This window comes from Maniola hyperantus, chromosome 16 (genome assembly GCF_902806685.2).
Source record: "Maniola hyperantus chromosome 16, iAphHyp1.2, whole genome shotgun sequence".
NCBI lineage: Eukaryota > Metazoa > Arthropoda > Insecta > Lepidoptera > Nymphalidae > Maniola > Maniola hyperantus.
This window is the reverse complement of record NC_048551.1, coordinates 1,459,812-1,480,412: the sequence shown is the minus strand read 5'-3', so window position 1 is coordinate 1,480,412 and position 20,601 is coordinate 1,459,812. Positions and strand designations below refer to the sequence as shown.

Here is a 20,601-nt window from a genome sequence, read left to right as displayed (position 1 = left end):
AGTACTAGAGGAACCACCAATGTGTTGCCGGCCTTTCAGGAATTTATTGGTCCGCTTCTTGAACAACCCAGAGCTTAAGTCGCGACGCGTGCGCAACCTGGCTCCCTTTGAAAAAGGACTCCGGATGGGTTCGAAACTAGTCGGGCTAAGGTCGACTAAACACGTGAATAGGTATAGCCGGGTGAGTGATATTATATAATGGAAAACTCTTGTATTGAATAGTTTGTCATGAAACCCGTTTCAAATATTTCGCCATCCGTCCGCGCTCGCCTGTTGTTGCAGGAAGCGTACGATTTCGCGAACTGTTTTGCATTTCCTCTAAAAAAAGGTTGCAATGCATGTCCTAAAAACCATTGTTCCTAACAATGGATTAATTTCTGCGTTTCGTTGAACTTTTGTTTGTTTCCACTTTACCTACAGTGTATTGTAGGTAGGAGGTAGGTTTTTTTTTTTTTTTTTTTTTATTCAGATTCAAGTTAGCCCTTGACTGCAATCTCACCTGGTGGTAAGTGATGATGCAGTCTAAGATGATAGCGGGCTAACCTGGAAGGGGTATGGCAGTTTTTATTAAACCCATACCCCTTTGGTTTCTACACGGCATCGTACCGGAACGCTAAATCGCTTGGCGGCACGGCTTTGCCGGTAGGGTGGTAACTAGCCACGGCCGAAGCCTCCCACCAGACCAGACCAGAAATTTAGAAATTATAAAATTTCAAACCCCTGCCAGGAATCGAACCCGGGACCCACATACTTATTTATTTTCGGGTTATTAAAGCAATCCAATTTTCAAATTCAAATCCAAATTTCAAATTTCGCCTAGGGCGGCCAAGACTGCAAATCTGCTGCTGCTGCTGGTAATTAGCATCCCTCCAGACCAAACCAGACTCGAGACAATTAATCAGTACCCTTATTATAAATACGAAAGTGTGTTTGTTGGTTTGTCCTTCAATCATGTCGCAGCGGACCAACGGATTGACGTGATTTTTTGCATGGGTATATACTCAAAGACCTGGAGAGTGACATAGGCTAGGTACTTTTTATCCCGGAAAATCATCGGAGTTTCCACGGGATTTTGAAAAACCTAAATCCACGCGAAGTCGCGGGCATCAGCTAGTACTTAAATAATTATAAATTTCATATTTGGTGCCATTGGAAATCGAACCCAAAACCTTTTATAATACCACAGTGCTCACCACTGTACGACCGTACCGAGGTCACGTCATGTCTACAGTTGAAACGATAACGATCCGATATCGGGTCGGATGATGTGAAAGCGCTCACCATAATCACTGATAATACAATATAACGTAATAAATAATACGTGCCAGATGTCCGTGACACAATCAGGGCGAATGTGACAATGTGTAGCTGTTAAACGTGTTAAACATGGTTAAACATTATAGCTTAAGAGCTTCCGAGACCGTCAAGTGGCTTGACGTCAAGCACGTAGACTTTTGCTTGAGTCAAGCATTTTGAACGTTTACAAAGTATGCTTGATGCTTGAGTTTACGTGCTTGATTGATGCGATTTTATATTTTTTGCTTGACGCGACGTTCGTGTCGGCTTGATCAAGCTGCAACTGTCAAACATGGCGGACGACGATGCTTTTTTTATAAAGAATATTAGCCATGTTAAATGACTAATATTCCCCTTTCCTCTCCAACTAAGCGTCAGGCTTGTGCTAGGAGTAGGTACGACAATAGTGCAACGGGCGGGGTTTGAACCGTCGACCTTTCGGTTTTTAGTCCACTCCTTTACCCGTTGAGCTATTGAGGCTTTGGTATGCGACAACAGCGAAAATTATAGTAGCGAACAATGGAGCGGATTTTTTTTAATTATTACTCACTAGCTTATGCTCGCGACTTCGTCCGCGTGGACTACACAAATTTCAAACCCCAATTTCACCCCCTTAGGGGTTGAATTTTCAAAAATACTTTCTTAGCGGATGCCTACGTCATAATAGCTATCTGCATGCCAAATTTCAGCCCGATCCGTCCAGTAGTTTGAGCTGTGCATTTATAGATCAGTCAGTCAGTCAGTCAGTCACCTTTTCCTTTTATATATTTAGATTTCTCTATACCGAGACGCCCCAAAACTCTAAAAAATAAAATCACCATTATATTTTGATAAAAATGACTTCGTTTGACCACCTCTGGACTACCTATAAGTGCTATAAGTACGACGATCATGTACAAAATGAGAAAAGTGCCTCTTGCTGCTCGACGGGTGCATCAAGCCGCTTGACAGAATCTACGTGCTTGACCGTGTGGGAAGCTCTTTACTCGCATAGGTATATAGCCAGAGCATCGGGCTAATTGTGACTGCTTATCGTTTAGCTAGAATCTAGATCATGCTTGCGATTTGAAGTTTGAACTTTGAACAAAGTGGTCTGTACAACACTTCTGCGAAAACGATCAAGCCCGTTCGAAGGCGCGTGGTAGTATCCCTAATCGAAGCCTCTCCTTTCTTTTATGGTGGACTTATAGCGCGAACCCTATCGAACAATATATTTTCTAAGTTTTTAACCGACTTCCAAAAAGGAGGTGGTTCTCAACTCGGTCCGTTTTTTTTTTATAGAACTAATACAAGCTTATTCGAATATCTACTAAATTAATCATGAAGCGAGCGCAAACATTTTTCTTTAAAACGGAAGCGAAACCTATAGTCCGCGACAGGTTGAGATGGCAATTGAGGTATGAGGCAGGGGGATGCCCCGCACACCCGCACACAACCCTCGCTCGCCCGCACCGCGTTAGCGCGGGGGCTGTGCGGGTGTTCCCTCCCCGATTGCGGTCTCGACCTGTCGCATACTAAGTATACTTGTTTTGCGATCATAGTGTAGGCACAGAATATATAATAGTTATACGTACTCATAAATATGAAATCGCAAGTAAAAACAAAACAAAACCTTCTAACCTAATCTGTAAAATCGTGAATCATCCGTCACGATTGCCATTGGTCGTTAAATTTTATCGATCTCTGAGCTATTGTACCTCCCGCAATATAGCGTAACATATAGTGTACCATGTTTTTTTTAATAATGTATGTTTCACTGGAAATCCTCCTAACACGGCATTTCAGACTCTATAGTCTCGAGTTTCGAGCCTAGACCTTAGATCTATAGTCAAAAGTAACGTACTGGTTTTCTGGATAAGAGTTTTGACTGTAACACATACTTACCTACCTTATAACACTTTATATACCTATAACCTATATACCTAATGCTCATCTCAGCACTTCGTGAGAGCAATACTCGACCGAGGCTTGTCCCACAAAGCAGCGTTGTCAAACACCGAGTTAAACACTTGCTTTGATGCTTACAGAATTAAGCCTATCTATGTTACAGGTATTTACTAAGTTGGGTTATAAATATTAATAACTTAGATATTATCTATGTGCAACGAATAGTTAGGTCAATTAAGAAGGCATCTTGATGATGATGATGAACTTACTTCTACAGAGAGCTTGGACATGTCGACCGGCGTGATGCGTTTGAGCGCCGACAGCCGCTGCAAGCGCAGCCTGGCCTGCTCCTCCACCGCGATGAGGAAGGCATCCTGGATGATGTTGTGCCCGATGTCTGATACTGGAACAAAAGAATTTATTCTTTAATGACTCTCCTTAGGTCACATTCCGGGCTGAGCCTTTGGATGGTGCAAACCACTGTTTAGAGCAAGTAAAATATTGCCACTACCAGCTCTTTACATAATGAAGATTGCTATTCGTAAGAAAACATCCCAATCTGTTCCCTACTTTAAATGAAAAGTGTCCAAATAGAAAGGGGTAGGCCACAAAATAGACTGGGTGCCACCATCAAGACGGCTGGCTCTTTACGTAAATATTGTGTGGTGGTAAGATTATATAATAAACTTCCAGACTGTCATAAAAATGTGCCATTAGTAATATTTAAACGTGTGATTTTTGACATATTGAATAAGAAGAATTATTGTGCTGTTAATAAATACTTGGACGATATTGAACTTTCAAAAACGTAGGTAATTTATGACTTTTGACTATGATTGTATGTTTTTTTTTTTTTGACCAAATTTTATAATTTTCTAAAGTAATTTGAAATGGTTGGTGATCATTAATTGGATGTGGTTGCATTGTTTTATTTAATTGTAATTCTAATTATAATTTTGCACACTGTCTCCGGCAGTAGGGTGTGTCGGGTCCAACCATTGTAATACTAACTGTTAGTTACCCACAATTTGGCAAAATAAAGAATTTATTATTAATAATTATAGGTAGAGAAAGCACTGAATACCGACCTGCTACGTATTAATAAAATAATTTTCAAATTTTAGAATTTTCAAACTCATGATTTTAAATGCAGATACGCTAAATGTGCAAGGGTTAAGTATATGCTACTTTTCCCGTGAAAAGGGTCTACCTATGTTACCTTTTCACGGCCCATCCTTTAACCGATTTTGACACCAATGAGTCCCCCCGGGATTTTTATTTTTATTTTTACACAAACCTGGAAAACCACATACAGAGATATTTGTTTCTAGAGCGTATCCACAAAGTTTTATTCAGTTTGAACAATAACTTCTACCTATGTATAGCTACTACATAGAAGTCATTGAGTTTGAATGGTTAAAATTCAAATGAGCTCCAAACTCAGAGCCCCAATAGACAATAGCTCAACGGGTAAAGGAGTGGACTGAAAACCGAAAGGTCGTCGGTTCAAAACCCGCCCTATTGTCTACTACGCACTATTGTCGTACCTACTCCTAGCACAAGCTTCACGCTTAGTTGGAGAGAAAAGGGGAATATTAGTCATTTGAACAAAAAAAACTATGTTTGTATGCAAAGTGCAGGGAAGTGCGCAGAGACTGCTTCTATTAAAGAATGAACGAATTATTTAGAGACTGAAAAGCTTGCTTACTGAAATAAACAAGACGGAGAAACAGAGATTTTTCCCATCGAAATAACTCTTGAAAATCCCTTCTATATAGCAAATCTATCATGATGATCATGATCAACCCATCGCCGGCTCACTACAGAGCACGGGTCTCCTCTCAAAGGGAGAAGAGCTTTGGCCATAGTCTACCACGCTGGCCATGTACGGATTGGTAGACTTCACACACCTTTGAGACCGTTATGGAGAACTCTCACGTGTGCAGGTTTCCTCACGATGTTTTCCTTTACACATTTAATTACTTAAAACGCACATAACTCCGAAAAGTTAGAGGTGCGTGCCCGGGATCGAACCTCCGACCTCCGATTAGAAGGTAGACGCGTCCTAACCACTAGGCTATTACAGCTTTTTACATATTACGCGACTTACTGACTGACTGGCAACGCACACCCTAAAATTTGACATGCAGATATCGTAAAGCTGTGATTATGACGTAGACATCCGGTAAGAAAGGATATTTGAAAATTCCATCTCTAACTCGGGCGTAAAACAGGGGTTTGGTGTAGTCCACGCGGACAAAATCGCGGGCACAAGCTAGTATAGAAGATACTACTAGCACAGCTACTAGGATGAAGTACTCAACTAGGTACGTACTTGATAATTCATATTCAATCAGCAACCCTAAATTCTTGGACTGCCAGAGAAATGACTCAAATCTTTTGCAACACCGCCCTTCTATTCACAAATGAACCTAATTTTCAATTGCATAAAGTAGAAAATAGAATGGACAAAACATACAGAGTAGTCGGAAGTTAGGCAATGGATGATTTAAATTATGCAAGGGATTATAATCTTTATATCACGAGTGATAGTGATCAGAATCGAGTGTGGTATTTAATGCGGGAATGAGGCAAGCGTTGACTAATGTAGGTATTGTAACGCCCTCACGTGGAATATTAAATTTATAAGTGCACTCTCACACGGGCACTTGACGTTAATTTTTGACACCTTTCGTCATTTAAAAGTTAAAACACGGGTTGAAGTGAGCACTCTCAATGGACACTTAAAAACTTTAAAGAAATGTTTTCGAAATATATTTTCACTGAGATTCTCGAAGAATATCATGAAAGTGCCTTTAGAAAACAGGCTATATAAACAGGTGAAATTTTATAAAAAATCATCTTTACTAATACTACTTAACTTATTCCATCCATAAATTATGCGAAAGTCTAAATTTCGTGGGAATTCTCTGATTTTCTGACACCAAAAGTAGCCTAAGTATGTCCTTCCCCGGGATGTAAGCTATTTCTATACCTTGCGTCAAAATAATAAGTTAAACAGATGGGTCGTGAAAAGCTAGCAGACAGACATATAGATACACCTGCACCTATATAGTTTTACACTACGAGTAGCTTATGCCCGTGACTTCGTCCGCGTGGACCCTATTAGCCCCTTAGGGGTTGAATTTTCAAAAATCCTTTTTTAGAGGACGTCTACCTACGTCATGATAGGCTCTCTGCATGCCTTTTAGCCCGATTCGTCCCGTAGTTTGAGCTGTACGCTGATAGATCAGTCAGTCAGTTAGTCAATCAGTCAGTCAGCTTTTATTTATGTACTAGCTTATGCCAGCGACTTCGTCCGCGTGGACTACATAAATTTCGAACCCCTATTTTACCCCCTTAGGGGTTGAATTTTCAAAAATCCTTTCTTAGCGGATGTCTACGTCATAATAGCTATCTGCTTGCCAAATTTCAGCCCGATCCGTTCAGTAGTTTGAGCTGTGCGTTGATAGATCAGTCAGTCAGTGTGTCTGTCACCTTTTCGTTTTATATATTTAGATTTAGATTTATTTAAAGCGCCGTAATATGTAAGAGCCTTTATCTCAGCGCACAGACAGAATAACAATCAGGGAAGATAATGCAGTCATTTGCGCATTTAGATACCGATACAGGCACCGCAGCACCGCAGCACCGCAGCACCGCAGCACCGCAGCACCGCAGCACCGCAGCACCGCAGCACGCCCATTCACGGAAAATTGGGTATTTGACTCCAATTTTTTTATTACTTTATTATAAACTAGAATAAAAATAATGACGTAAACTGAAAAAAACTAATTAAATCGATCAAATAACAAAAAGTTATAAGCATTTAAATATTTCTGATTAGACAGAGATAGCGATACAGCAGTTTGACGTCACACCTACTAATGCCATAGTAGCTTCGTGCGGTTTCATACAAATTTTCGTTTTGCGAGAAAGGGATAGAAGACCCTCCCACTCCAAAATTAAAATACCTGTAACTTTGTAAATCTTTGTTGGATTTTAATATTTTTTTCAGCGTACCTACGTCATTATTTTTATCCTAGTTTATAATAAAGTAATAATATTTATCAAATTCAAAAGTAGGAAAATACCCAATTCTGCACCATTTGAGAGATATAGGTACATATCTTGGTAACTCTGTATGTATGCTGTAAAAGCACGAACTACGGTAAGAGTCATTACGTATGGTCGACTTGTCGGTCGGCAACTCAGTCGCGACGGCGACCCGCGACCGTTCTGTGAGTTGCCGTGCCGTGCGCATAGACACAACAGCTTCCACACAATACCTACATTTTAAATGTAGTTAAGACCGACAAAACGTCATGAAGGTATGACTGTATGTGTGACAGAGACAACATTCTACAAAGCCGAAATCTCATTCTAAAGGCCGATGTACATTACTTTCTGCAGCGTACTGTACGTACATACATATCTTCTTCTATATATAAAAATGAATCGCTGAATGTGTTGCTGATCGCAAATCTCGAGAACAGCTGAACCGATTTCGCTAATTCTTTTTTTATAATATTCCTTGAAGTACGAGGATGGTTCTTACGGAGAGAAAAATTTAAAAAATTGCCTGAAAACGAATCGACTGTTAGGCGGTACGAAGTTCGCCGGGCCAGCTAGATATTGTAAAGATAATGTCTATAGGTCTAGTCAAAGTCAAAGTCAAAGTCAAAGTCAAAGTCAAATGATTTATTCAAAATAGGTAATAAATTACTCTTATTGATGGTCTGGTATGGTGTTAGATTTGTAAGATATAGTGGTGATAATTATAACGCAAACTTAAAACTAAAGCTACGAGGGTTCCAAACGTCTATGCTTTCAAAACGGTTGGAAGTCTGAGAATTCAAATATTTCAGTATTTAATAAAATGTTATAAGGCTTCTCAGACGCGAAACCTTACAAAAGTTATAAAACTACCTTGGCAACGCCGCGCTGTAATCTATACAAATAGGTATGTAACGTAGAACGTAGAAATCTAAGACGAGTAGGTACCTTAAATGTCTTTTATTAGGTAGGATTTGAAATACAAATTATAAAAGATCTCACGCGCCATTTTAACTTTAAGTTGTCAACTTGTTGATGGCCGCGACTTCGTACGCGTGGATTTAGGTTCTCAAAAATCCCGTGGGAACTCTTTGATTTTCCGGGATAAAAAGTAGCCTATGTCTAATGTCACTCTCCTCTTAAACTATACCCATGCACAAAATCACGTCGATCCGTTGCTCCTTTGCGACGTGATTGAAGGACAAAACAACAAACACACTTTCGCATTTATAATCACTACTTATCATGGCAAAAGTACGATTAAAGGTGAACCGTACTTTTGACATAACAGTTGACACAAAGTTAAAATGGCGCGTGACAACTCTTTTTATGGACTATAATATTGTATGCACGACACGACATAGGTACTGCAGACGTCAACATCCCACGACAGCAGAAGCGCGTTACAGCCCGTTCCCACTTGTCGTCCGTCGGGCCCGGATTTAATAATAAATAATCATCTTTATTTCAGATATAACATCCATTTTGTTAGTAATAAAATTAATTGCTTATGACTATGTTAGTAAGTAGGCTGTTTTATGCACCATTTTACTTGTCTAAGAATCTACCACCCATGAGACACTGAGAGTGCATATGCAAACCAACCCAGTGTCTCATAAGTCATAAATGGATTATCTAGTTTTTCAGATAAGGTTTTCAGAATACCGTTGGAACTCCCAACGGTAATTTAAATCGGACGTTCCAGTGGCAGAACAGCCGACAAGTGGGAACAGGCTGTTTAGTCTACGAAAACGATAAATTATTATTAAAACCGGTAAATAAAGATAATAGATCGTGACAAAGGGGATTAGACAATAAAGGCGCACCCATCCACAATCCGTGCCATTCTCACCGGATCCCGCCCTTTCCGGTAATAACACTTATAACAATGATCGCTTTATTACGGGTATTATAATAGTAGCCTAGAAAAATTATCTATAAAGGATTCAGGAAAAAAGCTGTGATAGCCTAGTGCCGTGGCGTGCAGCTCATAGAAGCATAAACGCACTGCTTACCCTCATTGTAAGAAATCAATGCTTACCCTTTTCATTATAACCTGCCGTAAAACAAGTTCATACCTAAATGCATACCCTGGCTTGAAATCCTGTGCACGCCACTGCCTAGTGGTTAGGACGTCCGCCTTCTAATTGGAGGTCGGGGGTTCGATCCCGGGCACGTACCTCTAACTTTTCGGAGTTCGTAACACGTATCACGACAATCTTTAATTACAAATCACCCCTTTTGTAACGTTCACGTTATAGATTAGTACCTATTTATAATTACTTAGGTATTTCTGGTTCACGTCTAGCTGTCACGTCACCTTCTACCTGAAGAAGCTGAGAATTGAAAAGATGACCTTTCATCGGTTGCCTTCCTTTGAAAACTTTGGTTTTATCAGTAGTAGGGTAAACTTGTCACATGATTAATTACCTCTTACCGGCATTACTTTATTAATAAACTATAAGCTTATGCCCGCGACTTCATCTGCGTGGTCTATACAAATTGCAAACCCCTATTTTAATTTTTACCCTTTAGGAGTTGAATTTTCAAAAGTCCTTTCTTAGCGGAAATAGGTCTTCGTCATAATAGCTATCTGCATGCAAAATTTCAGCCCGATCCATCCAGTAGTTTGAGCCGTGCGTTGATAAATCAATCAGTCAGTCAGCTTTTCCTTTTATATATAAAGAGTTGCTAGTTGTAACTAGGCACGACCGAATCCTCCCACCGGTCTTCATGCTAAGATAATGAAGGCTCCATAGATAACAGAAGGAAGGCTCTTAGACAAAAGTTGTGGACATATTATATTCGCTAACGTAACTTCCCGAAATTGTAAGTGAATTATCTGAGAGGCAACTTGGGAATAACTTGCAAAATCTTCACAAAGTTCCATCGGATTGATTTGATAGGACTGTTAATAAAACATTAATTAAGTACGAAAGTTATACTTAGACAGAAACTTGCGGGAAATACAAGTTTATCAGATCAGTGGGAGTATAGAGTTACAGACTAATACTGATGTCTAATATACTAACTGATAATATAATATTTATTATTTTTGTTATAGATAGATAACAGAAATAATATAGAAAGGTTTTTTTTTCCAATAAAATTTTTGTTAGACTTATAACTTTTATAGAGCCACAAACTAGCCTTGCAGGGGTCATGTCATTCGAAGGATTTTATACTTTCTAAATTGGCTCAACAAAAAAAACTGAAAGGAATATCTAGAATAAGATGTAATGGACTGCTTGGAAGAAGATCTACAAAAAATTGAAATTCACTTCACATCATGATGGAAGATGGAAGTATATGTTAGAGACGAATGGAGGAAAATTATAAATAAGTAGTAATGTTTTTAGGCTTATTTCGTGGCTATATAGCAGTAGCGTGCAGGTCATAGAGGCATAAATGCAGTGCTTACCCCAGTTGTAATAGCACGATGCATATTTTCATTATGACCTGCCAGTAAACAGGTTCTTACCTAACTAATGCATACCCTAGCTTCAAACCCTGTGCACGCCACTGCTATATAGGTACATCATATGTAACATAGAGGAGGCTAGGACCCAAAAAGCAAAGGGTTGTAGGCAGTAAGTAAATTGGCTGCAGATCTGGTCAATGGTCTTCACTGGGTATCATCTATAATGTAGGTACTTACCTACTTATAAGTAAAAAAAACTCAAATTAAACGAAGACCTCATTGAAACCGCAACATTACAAGCTAAGATATGCCTGAGTATCTAAGATTAAAAACCACTTTTGTTTACATAACGATATGAACTTTAACATTAACTGTATAGAACATAAATTCCTTCACGCTTGCTGATAATGATAGCACTATCAGAAAACAATCTTATTTAATACCTTAACGTAATTTAAACTTTATTATTTGATGCGTAGAGTTCAAATTTGTAAGCTTTTAAAATTAATGTTGGTCACTTAGTGCTCTGCTAACTTCAGAACCAGTTCCTTACAGTCTCCCACATATAAATCCTACAAACAAATATAATCTCTGTGACATAGAAGTTAAAGGTTAAATCATCTTGTATAGTTTATCGCGTGATGTGTGGTCAGGTATACATTCCTTAGCTGATAGAACCACGAAACGGCACATGGTACAAAAAGTAAAAGGTGTTACCGAATTATGAGTCTAGTCTTGGAAGATTATCGATAGTTTTGTCTTTGTTTCGTTTTATCTGATTTTATCTTCTACTAGGTTTTACCCCCGACTTTGTCCGCATGGACTACTAATATTATAATAATAATAGTTTTTTTATTTTTAGGCATAAAAAGCCCATATACACATTTATAGTATTACAATAAAATAAAATTTACATTATAAAGCATCCACATAAATAAGATAACTTACGACTAACTGAAATGGTTAAAAAAACTTAATTCAGATGTCACAGGTCACAGGTATTATACTTTCTGTTCTTATCATGGTGTACAGATAGCCAATAACTAAAAATTTCACCCCCTTAGGGGTAAAATTTTCAAAAACCATTTCTTAGCCTACGTCTATACATATAGTATAATAGCTTTCTGCATGCCAAATATCAGTCCGATCCGTCCAGTAGTTGGAGTTGTGCGTTGATAGATCAGTCAGCCAGTCAGTCAGTCACCTTTTCCTGTATATCTAGATTAGGTATAAAAAGCTAAACTAACTGTCATAAATCATAATTATCAAAGTTCAGCTTCAACCGATGCTAGATCTAGAACCTTGAGGTGTTCTCTATAACGCACTAGTTACCACCCCTCTTGCCCTCTATTCTCTATTATCTACCTATACCTAGGTCCACACACCCACGCACCAGGCACCTTTTAATATATAATCTACCTATACCTACCTGGTACCTCAGATGTTTGCTATAGAGGTTTGTGTCTGAGGGGCCCGACGTCTCAACACAAGCTGAGTGGCCTACCTGTTCGAGGTGTTGCACTGCTGTACAGGACGATATTGCCTACACCATGTACCTACCACCTATATGATACATCGACAATAATAGTAGATTATTAACCAAGGGGATAAAGCAGTGTCTTCTGTCGCGGGTGACGATTTAAATCGCGAGCGTAACGAAGGACTCGAGGTTTACTCCCGAGCGTAGCGAGGGTGTTAAAAACTTAAATCACGAGCGAAGCGAGGGATTTAAGACGAGTCCTGAGTGTAGCGAGGGATTTAAGTTCACCCAAGACTAAGACAGCTTTATCACCGAGGTAAATACTCTACTTTTCGTACCATTTGCGAAAAATCAACACAATAATAATATGAGATAAGCATTTATTAAACGTATTTTTAGAACATTAACTTATTTATAAAAATAAATTAAAATAAACTTAACGTTTATGTATTTGAAGAAAACAAAAACGCGGCAAATTCCTAGACTAATATTTTTTTGTCGGAAAAGCAAAGGCATCAATCTCATACGGCCTTGTCGGTTTTCGTAATTTTATTTAATAATCATAACTGCATAATAAATGCGTATTCCTTTTTCAAAAAGATGTATAATGCTTTATATACAAACTCAATGGTGTAAACCTTCGTGGTTTTTGCTGTGTCAAAATTGGACTTGTTAAACATTCTTTATGTTGGTAATTTAAAAAAAAAACACAGAAGTAGTCTGTCTGTCTGGTAAGAGGCCTCGGCCGTGGCTAGTTACCACCCTACCGGCAAAGGCGTGCCGCCAAGCAATTTAGCGTTCCGGTATGATGCCGTGTAGAAACCAAAGGTGTATGGGTTTAATAAAAATTGCCATACTTTATTTTAATTTATTATATTTATTTATTTATTGCAGTGAAAGGCTTTGTATCTGAATAAATAAAAAATAAAAAAAAGTTCAGTATAAATTTCGGTACCTACCTAAGTATTCCAAATTTAAATCACATTCTCTCCCTAGGGGATGAATGAAATTCAGTACAATTTTCTTTCCCTGTTTTTAACAGATTAAAAATGACTATTGTTATGTACGCTTTTTGTGGCATTGAATGTCACTTTTTTGAGCAAGTGGTACGAAAACATTATTCTATTCTATTCTATACCTGCTTGTTTCGTTTCAGTCATTATTAAAATCTAATTCCCATAAGTGCAATCTTATTTATTCCACGTTCATCATGCACATTGTGGAATAAACTTTCTTTCTTCTACGGTGTTTTCATGAAAATGTATATATTGTTATTTTATTCAAGGGTGCATAAACAATACCTCTCCGGAGCTCTACCTACGTACCAAGAAAAACCGGCCAAATGCGAGTCAGACTCACGCAGTGAGGGTTCCGTGCTACAGTCGTATTTTTTCGTCATTTTGCACGATAAATCAAAAACTATTGAGAATAAAAATAAATTAAAATTGGTTTTAGAATATGTACAAGTAAGGAAAGCCCTTTGATATGTAGTATATTATTTGGTATAGTAAAAATACAAATATTTGTTAATGAACACATTTTAATTATTTCTTGTGATGTAACCACATATTCACGGTTTTCTGATTTTTCCCTTTACTTGTGCTATAAGACCTACCTACCTGACAAATTTCATGATTCTATATCACCAGAAAGTACCATATAGGTTTTCTTGACAGACACACATACAGACTAAACTAAACTAACCTAACAAGAAGTGAATCCCACGCCCTCTTCTTGCAAGAGTAATCGATCTGCTGCGCTACTGAGGTCGTCGAGTTTGTTTGAGATTGTTCTTAGTCTGTGCAGCGTCTGGCGTAAGTAAAATTAAATTTCCCAACTTTGTTTTTGTAATGACTTGTAAAGTTGTATTACAAAATTTTGAAGCGCTCTGTGGTGCATTTTAGCGCAACCTTTTCACCTTTGGCAGACTAATTTGTTTTGATTTTAGGGTTCCGTCTGTCTGTCTGTCTTTCTGTCAAGAAATTTACAGCGTACTTCCCGTTGACCTAGATTCTAGAATCATGAAATTTGGCAGGTAGATATGTCTTATAGCAGACATAAGGGGAAAAATCTGAAAACCGTAAATTTGTGGTTACATCACGCAAAAAAATTAAAATGTGGTCATGAACTAATAAAATAAATAAATAAATAAACTTTTATTTCAGGCATAAGTACACCCATAATTGTGTGTTAGTACAGAAACAATTCCTTAACCTATGTTAGTACCTACTTATTACTAGCTTAAACTTAACTTAACAACTAATTCTACTAAAATTAAAACTAATCCTATTTATAATGCCCGAGGGGGTCTCTTTGCACCTATGTGCGTACCACTCCAGCACCTCCAGAGAGGGCTATCCAATTTCGTGGACAATGCGCTGAGGAGAGTGTTGGTACTCCTCAACAGCCTGCTCATCATGGACGCGGCACGTTTGCGCATGATCGCGTAGAAATCATCCACGCGAGCATCCGCAAACATTGCCGACGCACTGCAGTGGCGAGGCTTCCTCAACACCGCCCTCAGCACATTGTTGTATTGAACGCGCAGGGCACTGTAGGTCCGCTGCGTGTAGTTCGTCCACAGACTGCACGTATAAAATGACTGGCAGTAAGCCCTAAATAAGGTCAGCTTTACCTGTCCAGTACATCGCGCAAATCTGCGGGCCAACATATTGCCTCGGACCGACAGAGCCCGGCGCTCACGTTCCATGTCACTGTCGTCCCTCAGACTGTCGGTTACTACATGTCCGAGATACTTGAACTCAGTCACTTGCTTCAGGGGATTACCACATAGTTGTATTTTTGGTTTAAAAGTAGTTATTTTGTTTTTCCCTGAAAACAAGGAACACACTTTTATTAGAGTTGTAACTGAGTCCATTCATCCCGGCATACTCCTCACAGAGTTGCAGCAACTTTCTAAGACCCCCGACTGAGGGGCTCAGCAGAACCATGTCGTCCGCGTAGCTAAAATTGTTCATGCTTACGCCATCAATCGAACACCCGACACCAGCTCCGCTGAGCCTCTCAATCAGCTGGTTCACATATAGATTAAACAGCCCAGGGGACGTCAGCCCTCCCTGCCTTACTCCACACTCCATTTTGTATGGGTCACTGAGTTCATTTCCCCATCTAACCACATGAGATTGGTTACCGTACCAGTATTTAAACAGAGAAATCAGTTCTGGTCTTAAAGTAGATTCATTTTCGAGTTTGTCCCACAAGACGTCGTAAGCCACTAGGTCAAATGCTTTGGATAGATCCAAAAAACATGCATACACAGGAGTTTTCCTGTCGATATAGTACCTCACAGTTTGCTTGAGGCACAGAATTGCGCTTTCTGTAGAGAGTTCAGGCCGAAAGCCGAACTGAGCGTCGTGTATTTTAATTGACTTACTCAGCTGTGCATCAAGCAAACTGTCCAGCACCTTAGCTACTATCGTCGCTAGCGATATCGGCCTGTAGTTGGATCTATCCGCCGCATCGCCTGTTCTGTTTTTGATAATGGGCACTACTACTGTCTTCATCATGGTTCATAATAAATCAGTGTTTTCAATTTTCAAAGTAAGATAACTGTAATAATATATCAACTGGGGTATCATATGAAAGGGCTTTACCTATGCATTCTAAAACAGATTTTTATTTATTTTTATCCATCATAGTTTTTGATTTATTGTGCAAAATGTCGAAGAAATATGACTGTAGTCTGTAGCAGTTCATAGATTTAGCGGGAAAAATCGTACGGTAATTTACTGTGGTGCGCGCTCGTTCAGAAACCAGAAGGTTATTTCAAAACAATATACCGATGTGGAGAAGCAGTTATGTGTCGAATGGCAGTAATGACATGGCGTGACTGCACATCTCGCCGTTACGTCAAATTGTGAGTCAGATAATTACGAGGCATGAGGATGGCAGTGGTCCGATCGCCGGCGAGAAAACGATTAACTATCGGCGATTTTCTCTCTCAAGAAACGCACAATGTACCTACATTCCGTGTAAACGAAAGAAATGCAATGCAATATTATATCAAAAGTTGCTCTCTGACTGTTCACACTGCCGGTGACGACTCGCTTTACTAGTTTTGTCGCTGAGCGACAAGCTTTCAAAAATAAATTCGCTCAGCGATGCTCGCTCGCTTGAAAACGTGTGACGCGCGCGCAGGTTGGCACAGGAGTCAGGACTGAGCGACCGCGGGCGAATGGCGCGAGTAATCGCTCGTCGCACTTGCACACTCGCTTATAGCCCGGCGACAAAACTATCGAAGCTACACACTCGCTTCCCGCTGATCGCCAACTTGTTTAAGTTTCTAGTTCTAATTGGACTTTGTGTAGTCTACGCGGACGAAGTCGCGGGCATAAGCTAGTAATATTATAAATGCTCAATTTTCTGTCCGTCTGTTTGTCTGTTTGGTTGTTGTTTTCACGGCCCATCTGCTTAGCCAATTTTGACAAAATTTGGTATGCAGTTTTTCCATACCCCTAATCAGTTTCTATGAGACTTCGTACCGGAACGCTAAAACGCTTGGCGGTAGTAAGGGTTTAGGGTGGTAACCACAGAGAATTCAACCTCAAGAGTCCTCACTTATACAACCTCACATACACAAGGTTTTGCATGAAAACAAAATCGTAAAATGTTGGCGGGGGACAGGGGAGAATGCTTTGTTGTGATTGGTGGACTCAAAAGTCGCGTAATCAAGACAATGTGCGCAATGAGGGTACCGAACGGGCGTGGGTCGATTTTTATGCTAAGCCTTTTATACAACTGCCTAAGCTTGGCGATCGCGGGTGTCCGGCTATTAGGCGTCTATATAGGAGGTGGTCTGTCTAACTATCCAGCCACGCACGGCCAAAGCCTACAACAGACAACAATGATTAATCTTAAAGAACAACTAAGTATTAATAACGAATGTGGTCTGTGACTCACGTTTTAACTGGTTTTATCAGTCATCAGGAAAACGTAGAGTTGTAATTTTATTATTGTATATACCTACATTTATTCTAAATCTATTCTGTTAAAATAGTTTTAATTATAATTTTAAGTAATCTCTTTTAGCCTTCTGTTATACCTAGATTTAAATTTAAATAATAATTATGTATTTACGCTGTTGATTACTTTCAAATAAACAAAAATAAAAAATAAAATAAAAATAATGCCAAACTTGTACCTAAATAAATCATGGGAGGTATAATACTGATATCTACCTACTACAGTAGGCGGTAGAAAATAATGTACATCGACTTTTAGAAGGAGATAGCGGATTGGTAGAGCATTGTCTCTGTCGTTGAGACCGACAAAACGTCATATAGGTATAGTTGATGACAGAGACAACGCTCTACAAAGCCGAAATGTCATTCCAAAGGCCGATGTACATTATTTTCTGCCACTTACTTTAAATTATTTTGTAACTTTTGTAAATTACTTTAAAAATGAATTAATAGATAAAAAAATTACCTACGACTTCCGCTGATAATCCATATCAGGTTTTTCTGAAATTCAAAATCGAACTTCTTAAATTGTTACAAAACTATATATCTACTTTAAAGAGGTAGGTACGATTTGTTAGTTTATAAGTTTGACTTTGTAATAAGAGGTAATCTCCGGAACTAATGGTCCGATTCTTTTTTTTGTATTCAGATACAAGTGTTTGCCCTTGACTGCAATCTCACCTGGTGGTAAGTGATAATGTCTATGTTAAAGGTTTTTTACAGGAGAAAAATTGAAACCATAATATGAAGCGCATAACCGTCGGACCCCGAGCCAAGGTTGACTTGACTGGTTTTTGCCATCTTGTCGATTATTATTTTCATTTTTTAGGGTTCCGTACCTCTAAAGGAAAAACGGAACCTTTATAGGATCACTTTGTTGTCTGTCTGTCTGTCGGTCTGTCAAGAAACCTACAGGGTATTTCCCGTTGACCTAGAATCATGAAATTTGGCAGGTAAGTTGGTCTAACAGCAGAAATTCGGGGAAAAATCTGAATACCGGGAATTTGTGGTTACATCACACAAAAAAAATTAAATTGTGGTCATGAACTAATAAATTAGTATTTTCAATTTTCGAAGTAAGATAACTATATCAAGTGGGGTATCATATGAAAGGTCTTCACTTGTGCATTCTAAAACAGATTTTTATTTATTTTTAAATGCATCATAGTTTTTGAATTATCATGCAAAATGTCGAAAAAATACGACTGTAGTACGGAACGCTCGTTGCGCGAGCCTGACTCGCACTTGGCCGGTTTTTTCGTTAAGCCGGTTCGAACTCCGAGTACGGCCCCGTAATTCCAAGGCTTTTGTTGGGTAGGTACTAAGTAGGTATCAGTAACTTTTAATTGAAGATAACTTTTAATTGTAGCTAGGTCGTTTATGATCAAAGGCTGGAAGATTTAAAATCATAGTATGTGTCTGATTCTCGTTATTTTATCAAATTCTGTTTTATGAATAGGTACTTAATAGTCTAGTGCCTCCTATGCCGGGTGGTCAAGGGTACAATCCCGGGTACGCACACTAACATTTCGGAGGTCTTACCAAATAATAGTAGTGCTTTGTCAGTGAGGGAAAGCGTCGTGAGGGAACATGTAAGGCCGAGAGAATTCCGTTCATAAAGCTTATATGTGAAGACTAAACAGTGTGAAGCCACACGTGACCAGCTTAGTGGACTATGGCCTAAACCTTTCTCACTCTAAAAGGAGGTCTGAACTCGGTGGACTTGCGAAAGGTTATCATCTTTAGATGATGATTAGAAAAGTTTTACAAATGTTTCAGTTGAAAAATAACAGACAAATGTTTGAAGAAAATTCTAGGCAGGTGGACTGAATTCATTCAAATAGGTACCTAAGGCCATTAGGCATTATCAATTACCTAAGTATAGGTAATTGATAATGTCTAATGGCATTATCAATTACTTATACTTATTTTAAAAACTTGGCATCGTTAGGTAGTTAAAAGTAGGGCATCAGCACAATAAGTATCGACTTTTTTGTATGGATGCTTGGTCCCAGTGGCAGAGCAGTAACTCCCCCAAATGGGGTGTAGGTTCGATTTCTGCGGTTTCTGGGGTGTAGGTTCGATTTCCCTCAGATTAGTCTAGTTATGTAAAATGGTTACCCATAATATCGATTCTGCAGTCTTACTAAATCTTTTTATACTTGCTTCGTACTTATTGCCACATAAGTAACGGTCTACGACGTCTCTCTCTACCTATCTTTGCATTATTTTATACATCTTCCATACTAATATTATAAATGCGAAAGTGTGTCTGTCTGTCTGCTAGCTTTTCACGGCCCAAGCGTTCCACCGATTTTGATGAAATTTGGTACAGAGTTAGCTTATATCCCGGGGAAGGACATAGGCTACTTTTTATCCCGGAAAATTAAAGAGTTCCTACGGGATTTCAAAAAACCAAAATCCACGCGTACGAAGTCGCGGGCATCAGCTAGTTACATATAAAAAAAACTATGATAACTTATGAAGATAATATTACATAATTATGTCCTTAATTAAATTAAAAAAAGAACCTTTAAATACCTCTATATAGTATATACCTTACTTAGAACATTAAGTTATAACTGTGGAGAGCACTACAAAATGCAGCGGCGCGGCGACCAGGAGTTCAGTCACCCCGATCTGACCACCAACTTTTCACTACTGACCACTGACACCATCACAATATACCACTGGTAAAATAATGTATTCTTCACAAAACACGGATCTCCAATAATAATATTCGGTTAAAGTAACACTGACTCGCAACTCGCGAACGCTGACTCGACAGTCGACACTCGACAACCTGAACCGGTGTTGTTTCTCGCTCGCGCAGGTTTTTGAACGGTGTTGCCGCGTATTCGATTTAAGTTTACTCGTTTTCTAATAGGAATCTTGTTGGATTTACTTTTAAACACATGTTTTCTTAGCGCACTCCCTAATGTTTTCATTCAAATAATGATTTATTAACCAATGGACCAATGGACCTTTAAATACCTCTATACCTTATTTAGAAGATTAAGTTATAACAGTGCAGAGCTCAACCAAATGCAGCGGCGCGGCGACCAGGAGTTCAGTCACCCCGAGGCCCGACCTGACCACCAACTGTCCACTACTGACCACTGACACCATCACAATATACCACTGGTAAAACAATGTATTCTTCACAAAACACGGATCTCCAGTAATAATATTCGGTTAAAGTAACACTGATTCGCGAGTCGCAACTCGCGAACGCTGACTCGACACTCGACAACCTGAACCGGTGTTGTTTCTCGCTCGCGCAGGTTTTTGAACGGTGTTGCCGCGTAATCGATTTAGTTTTACTCATTTTTTAGAAAGAATGTTGTTGGATTTATCTTTGAAGAGAAAGTTTCCCTAGCGCACTTATCAGCGCTTTTTATTTGATTCTCATATGAACGTTAACTAATCAAACTTAATAAAATGTAGACACATTTTAGATACAATTACTTTTAATATCT

General features: G+C 38.9%; 1 protein-coding gene across 4 annotated transcripts in view; it reads right to left on the bottom strand.

The window, feature by feature from the left end:
• Nucleotides 1-20,601, bottom strand: part of sdt (stardust) — a 179,842-nt gene that overhangs the window by 149,369 nt on the left and 9,872 nt on the right. For 2 of the 4 annotated variants that reach the window (XM_034976661.2, XM_069503983.1), the window contains exon 4: nucleotides 3,453-3,586. In XM_034976661.2, coding sequence (XP_034832552.1) covers nucleotides 3,453-3,586 — 134 coding nt within the window. Of the gene's footprint in view, nucleotides 1-3,452; nucleotides 3,587-19,680; nucleotides 19,917-20,601 lie in introns of those variants that run through there. The other 2 variants (XM_034976663.2, XM_034976665.2) reach the window with 2 other exon arrangements.